Source organism: Brachionichthys hirsutus, chromosome 5 (assembly GCF_040956055.1).
Source record: "Brachionichthys hirsutus isolate HB-005 chromosome 5, CSIRO-AGI_Bhir_v1, whole genome shotgun sequence".
In the NCBI taxonomy this organism is placed as follows: domain Eukaryota; kingdom Metazoa; phylum Chordata; class Actinopteri; order Lophiiformes; family Brachionichthyidae; genus Brachionichthys; species Brachionichthys hirsutus.
Window position 1 is genome coordinate 413,973 of NC_090901.1, and position 8,234 is coordinate 422,206.

At 45.8% G+C, this 8,234-nt stretch overlaps 1 protein-coding gene across 1 annotated transcript in view; it reads right to left on the minus strand.

Annotated features, from left to right (window-relative positions):
* si:ch211-236l14.4 (SITS-binding protein) overlaps positions 1-4,806 on the minus strand; it is a 13,300-nt gene extending 8,494 nt beyond the window's left edge. The window contains 3 exon segments of the mRNA XM_068739222.1: positions 1,193-1,227; positions 2,019-2,245; positions 4,342-4,806. Coding sequence (XP_068595323.1) covers positions 1,193-1,227; positions 2,019-2,245; positions 4,342-4,806 — 727 coding nt within the window.
* Positions 4,807-8,234: the final 3,428 nt, after the last annotated feature.

Below are 8,234 nucleotides of genomic sequence, written 5' to 3' on the forward strand. Positions count from 1 at the left end.
TCCAATAATTGGTGATAGTAGATCACCCTGGCTCGCTGGTGGCTCTTTGAATGCAGTCGAGTGGAATCAGAAAACGATGTTCTGGAAATGTGCTTAAAACCACGCTTGGTTTGATCGGTTAGGGATGGATGTTATTGCATATCAAAGGTATCCTTCACAAGAGGGTGTATAAATATCACCCAGAATACATGACATTTGGGTTCAAACTCCAAATTGAGTTGTTGTATGTGTGATATCCTCACATCAAGGTACTTCTTTTGTTGTGTCACATGTTTTTACACACGTTTGTTTTAGAAAGTAGTCTTGGATAAAGTTGGGAACACCTGCGACGGATGATTGTGTGACATCACATCTTGATCCGGATGCTGGTTGGCCCTTTGATGTTGTGCTCAGAACGACGACACACGAGCATGAATGTAAAAATCAGGTCGTTCAGTGTCTTGCTTTTCACGTTACACTGGCGTCAGTCTTTATTAACATTTAATAAAGGTTAATGAATGCTCAGTAAATAAAGTGTAACTCAAAGATGACTCGTAGCACACAAACACACACAAACACACACAAACACGCACAAACACACACAAACACGCACAAACACGCACAAACACGCTCAAACACACACAAACACGCACAAACACACACAAACACACACAAACACGCACAAACACACACAAACACGCACAAACACGCACAAACACGCACAAACACACGCAAACACGCTCAAACACACACAAACACGCACAAACACACACAAACACACACAAACACGCACAAACACACACAAACACACACAAACACACACAAACACGCACAAACACGCACAAACACGCACAAACACGCTCAAACACACACAAACACGCACAAACACACACAAACACACACAAACACGCACAAACACGCACAAACACACACAAACACACACAAACACACACAAACACGCACAAACACACACAAACACACACAAACACGCACAAACACACACAAACACGCACAAACACACACAAACACGCACAAACACACACAAACACGCACAAACACACACAAACACACACAAACACGCACAAACACACACAAACACGCACAAACACGCACAAACACGCACAAACACACACAAACACGCACAAACACACACAAACACGCACAAACACACACAAACACACAAAAACACACACAAACACACACAAACACACACAGACACACAAGCTCCTCTCCATTCACATCCTCTCCCTTTGCCCTCAAGATAGAATCTAACACCTCTAAAATAAACTGGGGAGTCAGAAGAGTCAGCAGGGCCCCCGTCCAAGTCGGCCCGTTTAACAGAAACAAAAGACCCCCAAGAGTTCATTTGAGATGCTAAAGGTGATCCACGCCCCTTTGTAGTCTCACCCCAAAATGAGTCATTTGAGATGCTAAAGGTGATCCACGCTCCTTTGTAGTCTCATCCCAAATGAGTCATTTCCACGCCCCTTTGTAGTCTCATCCCAAAATGAGTCATTTCCACGCCCCTTTGTAGTCTCATCCCAAATGAGTCATTTCCACGCCCCTTTGTAGTCTCACCCCAAAATGAGTCATTTCCACGCCCCTTTGTAGTCTCACCCCAAAATGAGTCATTTCCACGCCCCTTTGTAGTCTCACCCCAAAATGAGTCGTTTCCACGCCCCTTTGTAGTCTCACCCCAGAATGAGTCATTTGAGATGCTGCACACAGGATCGCGTTACGCTCCAGCTGCAGGCCAGCAGTCCCATCAGTCGTGTTTTGGGGATGCTGGTTCTGGAGGCAGCAAACATGAGGGTGTGTGTGTGTGAAAAAACACACGGGGGGGGGGGGGGGTCAAACACACGGGGCTTCCCTCACACCCCGGGACACTCGACACACGTTGTGTGCTCACTGATCTAAGGTCAGAGTTCCAGAGCTGCACCAACGACGTGTGGAAACGCAGCGAGTTCTGCATCGTTTGAAAGAAAGGATTGTATTTCTTACTGCGTGAGAATGACCTATGACCTCGCCATCGCAAAGACATAGCGTCCATTAGCATCAAACCCCAGTAGAAACAAAGCAATGGCGGCCTCTCACCTGATGAGCCCAGGAAGTAGCGTTCCAGGGCGGAGCCAAAGCCCGAGGGATTGTCCTTGAGGTCGCTCACGATGAAGGGCTGGGCGGTGGCGTTCTGGCTGTTCATGGGCCAGGCCTGCCCCGGGACGCTGGCGCCGCCGTACCAGGACACGTTGGACATGGAGAAGCAGTCCTGGGAGGATGATGGACACGCCCACTCAGAATCATGTATAACCCTGTTACTGCATCAGAATCATGTATAACCCTGTTACTGTATCAGAATCATGTATAACCCTGTTACTGTATCAGAATCATGTATAACCCTGTTACTGCATCAGAATCATGTATAACCCTGTTACTGCATCAGAATCATGTATAACCCTGTTATTGTATCAGAATCATGTATAACCCTGTTACTGTATCAGAATCATGTATAACCCTGTTACTGCATCAGAATCATGTATAACCCTGTTACTGCATCAGAATCATGTATAACCCTGTTATTGTATCAGAATCATGTATAACCCTGTTACTGCATCAGAATCATGTATAACCCTGTTACTGTATCAGAATCATGTATAACCCTGTTACTGCATCAGAATCATGTAGAACCCTGTTACTGCATCAGAATCATGTATAACCCTGTTACTGCATCAGAATCATGTATAACCCTGTTATTGTATCAGAATCATGTACAACCCTGTTATTGTATCAGAATCATGTATAACCCTGTTACTGTATCAGAATCATGTATAACCCTGTTACTGCATCAGAATCATGTATAACCCTGTTACTGCATCAGAATCATGTATAACCCTGTTACTGTATCAGAATCATGTATAACCCTGTTACTGCATCAGAATCATGTATAACCCTGTTACTGTATCAGAATCATGTATAACCCTGTTACTGCATCAGAATCATGTATAACCCTGTTACTGCATCAGAATCATGTATAACCCTGTTACTGCATCAGAATCATGTATAACCCTGTTATTGTATCAGAATCATGTATAACCCTGTTATTGTATCAGAATCATGTATAACCCTGTTATTGTATCAGAATCATGTATAACCCTGTTACTGCATCAGAATCATGTATAACCCTGTTACTGTATCAGAATCATGTATAACCCTGTTACTGCATCAGAATCATGTATAACCCTGTTACTGCATCAGAATCATGTATAACCCTGTTACTGTATCAGAATCATGTATAACCCTGTTACTGTATCAGAATCATGTATAACCCTGTTACTGCATCAGAATCATGTATAACCCTGTTATTGTATCAGAATCATGTATAACCCTGTTACTGCATCAGAATCATGTATAACCCTGTTACTGCATCAGAATCATGTATAACCCTGTTACTGCATCAGAATCATGTATAACCCTGTTACTGCATCAGAATCATGTATAACCCTGTTACTGCATCAGAATCATGTATAACCCTGTTACTGCATCAGAATCATGTATAACCCTGTTACTGCATCAGAATCATGCATAACCCTGTTACTGTATCAGAATCATGTATAACCCTGTTACTGCATCAGAATCATGTATAACCCTGTTATTGTATCAGAATCATGTATAACCCTGTTATTGTATCAGAATCATGTATAACCCTGTTACTGTATCAGAATCATGTATAACCCTGTTACTGCATCAGAATCATGTATAACCCTGTTACTGCATCAGAATCATGTATAACCCTGTTACTGCATCAGAATCATGTATAACCCTGTTACTGCATCAGAATCATGTATAACCCTGTTACTGCATCAGAATCATGTATAACCCTGTTACTGTATCAGAATCATGTATAACCCTGTTACTGCATCAGAATCATGTATAACCCTGTTACTGCATCAGAATCATGTATAACCCTGTTACTGCATCAGAATCATGTATAACCCTGTTACTGCATCAGAATCATGTATAACCCTGTTATTGTATCAGAATCATGTATAACCCTGTTACTGCATCAGAATCATGTATAACCCTGTTACTGAATCAGAATAATCTGCAGCTCCTAAATAAATGCTTGTTGTTGTTGTTTACGCTGGAAACGATGATGATGATGATGATGAAGATGAAGAATACGCCTTTTAGTGTTTAAAACTGCTTTTTTATATTGTTACAGCAGTAACGCGGGACGCGCCAATTAACGTTTCGTAAATTGATCATGTATTTCCACGCGCACTGCTGCTTTACGCACATCCCACTGTGCGTAAAGTCCATTTTAACCTGCCTGTGTTTAGCGCCGGGCCCAACGGGGGGGCTTACCCTCAGCTCCACATGGCAGTGCGCCGGCGTCCAGCTCATCCGGTAACACTCCGTGTCCGCCGCGTCGTTTACCTCCAGCGAGATCTTCACGTCGGCCACGGAGTCCCACGCGTAGCAGAACTCCGTCTGATTCCGCCAGCACTGGTTCCTCACCAACGGAGCCTCCATGCCCCCCCCGCTTCCAACGTCTATCTCCACATGGGTGGTGTCCTCCGCCAGGGTCTGGATGCGCAGCGAGTGCGTCCTGCTGTCCCAGATCAGGCCGCTGAAGGTCCCCCTGAGGATCCAGTTCTTGTTGGGCTGGTCCACCACCTGCCAGTAGATGATCCCGATGGTCATGACGAAGAAGACGGCCACCCCGAGACAGGCCACGGCGCCTTTCCAGGTTTCGTTCATCTCCTTCGATCCCGTGTCCCACGTCCCCTCCGGGAGGGGGGCAGAGTTCCTCTTTCGAGCGTGGGGCATGTCTAGAAATCAGCGGATTAGCAAACTGCGTAAAAGCTGCAGAACTCCGTGCTGCGTCATCATGGCATGGTGCTTTACGCAGTGAGACCTGGCATGTGGATCCGTGTGTGGCTGACTTACCGCAGACTGCTGCTCTGTCAGAGGGGGCTTGAGCCCCCCCCCAGCCGGGTTTGGCAGCAATGTCTCCGAATAGCTCCTCGGACGCGCTCTTGCTTGCCCTGCACTTTATGACGTGCCGCCGGCTTGTTTCCTCCGACGAAAGGTAGAGAGGGAAATGGGGGGTCAGATGGGGGGGTCGGCTGCGTCTTGGAGCGGCCCGCCGGGGCGAGGAGGCCAGGGACAGCCCCGGAGGGGAGGGGGCGCAGTTGCGTCGGAGGGTTGGCAGAAAGCCGGGGGCGGCACGGTTTAATCTGGATCCCGTGGTGTTGAGCGTTTTAATGGCGCGCAGGAATGATGCCTGAAATCTATTTAAACGTTAATAATCGTCTCACTTGATCCAGGAATGAAAGAATTAGTTTTGAAGATTACGCACACGCACACGCGCGCACACACACATATAAGACATTTTAAAAGTGAGACCAGAAAAGAGTCCGATTTGTTCAAATAAACCCTGTACTCTGATTATTCCCAAATCAGTGTCAGATAAAGAGTGAGGACATTCGGGGTGACGGTTGGAACACCTGGAACACCTGGAACACCTGGAACACAGGTTGGGTTCGCATTTAATCGAGTTACATCCTACAAAATAAAGAATCATTCAGTTTATGAAGCAATACGAGGCTTGTGGTGTGAAGCGTGAATCAAAGAGAGGCTCGACTGGCTGTGCAGCAGGAATGCTGTCCGAGTGATGATGATGACGATGACGATGAATATATTTATCAGATAGAGTGTCGTCCATGCTGACTCTCTCACACTGCCCTGTCCGTGTGCACGTGGAGCCGCCGTAGAGCGTGGTCCTAACGTTCCGATAGCTCAACTCGGTTCCTACTGGAACATGGTCCCGGCTCCGTTGGCCCGAAAACAAGACGAGCGGAATCGTGGCTGGAATCTTGTTACGTTTGTAGGTTAAGGTCTTCCGCCTTGGTGTGCATAAGATATCCTTTTTATGGAAGCCTGACATACCTTGGAGATCAGTTGCCCCGGTCCCCGTTTATACATGCCTGCCCCCTCCGACCTGGCAGGGGCAGAGACACTGGATCAGGCTGTGGGAACCTGTGTGAGGCCCGGTGGTCCAGAAGTGCCATCTAAAGAAGACGAGACGATTCTCCCATCAAGGTGCCGCCTTTTATTTGGACGAGATTAATCGGAGCTTCTCTGTTTTTGCATGTTCCTGTTCAGAGTTGTAGACCTTGCAGGAAAGGTTCACCACGGGCCTTGTGGCAGCCAGGCTCGTGGGTCAGAGGTCACGCTCATGACATCAACAGAACATCCGGGGGGGGGGGTTGTCTACATTTACACGCCATCTGAATGCCTCGATTCCATCCCTGTCTGCTATTAATAGTTTGAGGACTGCTGCCTGGCAACAGTGTGAACATCATGGGACATGAAAAAACAAAGGAATGTGACCTACTGGCCACGCCCTCCAACCCCTTAATGAGTGTTGAACGCAAAGGGTAAGGTTTAATTCGGTGTTGGACGGGGGGGCTCATAGTATTTATTGTTTCTGGGCTCCAGAACAATGACAACGGCAGCTGTTGGAAACAATTGTGGAAGTTGGGTGTTTCGTATCTCGACTTTTCTGTGTCGCTACGGTTTTAGTGTTGTTTTCGGCAGTTTGTTGGGCTTTCTCGGCATTAGCATAATTCATGCACAATTTGGACCTGAGCACCGAGGCTGCCAGGGACAAAACAATCCTTAGGGAGCTTATAAAAAAGACCGGAACACAGAAAAGCTCTTGAACGTTTGTGCAACAAACAGAGTTATTCAAATCTGAGTTGTCCAAGCTTGTAAACCGTATTTGACAGCCATTTGTTTGGCTTTGACTCAACTTCTTAATAATAAATGAGCAAACCGAGCGCAGCAAGGCTGTATAAGCTGCACGAGTAGCCATGCTACAATTGGCAGCCTTACATTGTCCCTTGACGCTGATATTATGCAGGCAGCATGCGCTTACCACGTTCACCGACCGCTACTTCAGCATGTCAGCATGCTCATATGTGGAAGGCCGTCTCGCAACAGTCCTACACTAAAGCTTTTTTCATGGAAATTAATTTTGTCCATTAATGTCTGTCGAATATTTTCACCCAATTTAGTTTATAGATACAGGCATATATGTTTTGTGTGGATAACAGGACGTTTGATCGCCTCGTAGTTCACAATGAAAAGCCTTGGAATCGCTAAAGTCAGCGGCATCCATTTGCAGAGCATTGTAAGTATTTGTGCCAAATGATGTGGTAAATAATCCAATATTTATTCAGATACACCAGCATGTGCCAAAGTATTGGATTAAATTGCCTAACTCTGAATGATAATGAGTCAATGAGATCCAAACTAAAAAAAAGCAGTTAGGAAACTATTGTTGATTGGCTGATTGGCTGATTGGCTCCGTGTGGAACATGTACACCGCACGGCCACTAGGAGCAAACAGGTAAATTCAATTCTGTTCCTGTACCTGCTCTTCATCCACCTCTTTGTAGCTCTGCGCACTATGGTAAGGTGCCGCTGCCCATAAAATCCATGGACAAAGTGCTAGTGTTATATTTTGTTAAACTGTCAACCCAGCAAATATTTGGGGGGGGGGGCTTTAGGAATCAGGATGGCCTGCTGTTCACGGAGGGATGAAGTGGCTTCAGAGGGAATCGCTAAAACAGTGCGTCTTGTTACTATTTCATATTAACTGACAGACTTTTCCATCTTCATGTCTGGAACTTCAATTCACCATTTCCTTTTTTTTATTATTCTCTAAGATATTCAATACTGACAACTTCTCCTCCGGCTGCCTGAGAGTCGGAGGGGGAAAGTTTCCATGTGGCCCCGGCGCCCGCTTTTGGCGCGACTATAGACCAAACTGTTTCCGTCTATGCAAGTCTGCTGTTGAAGCACTCCCCTCTAATTCTTCAATTTCTCCCTTTTTGTGCGCTGTGACACAAACGGCCACGTTCCACTGCTCCCGGACCCTCCGACACACACACACACACACACACATTGCTGTAGATGTAAGGGCCAGGCAGACGACCTGCTGGCTCCTTGATCAGGCTATGATTTCTGCAAAAACTGAGCTAAACATTTGCAACATTAAGTTTTTCTCAAAGAGCAAATTTAAAACAAGAAAGCAGCATTCATCTGAAAAGTACCGGTAATAAAACCTCACTAATCAAGTTTATGTTTTTATGGAAGCCAGCAAATTAATATATCATTAACTTTAATTTTCCTTTAACCTAAACAGGCTTGAATCATATCTATCAAAGGCAGCGCTGGATGACAGAGTG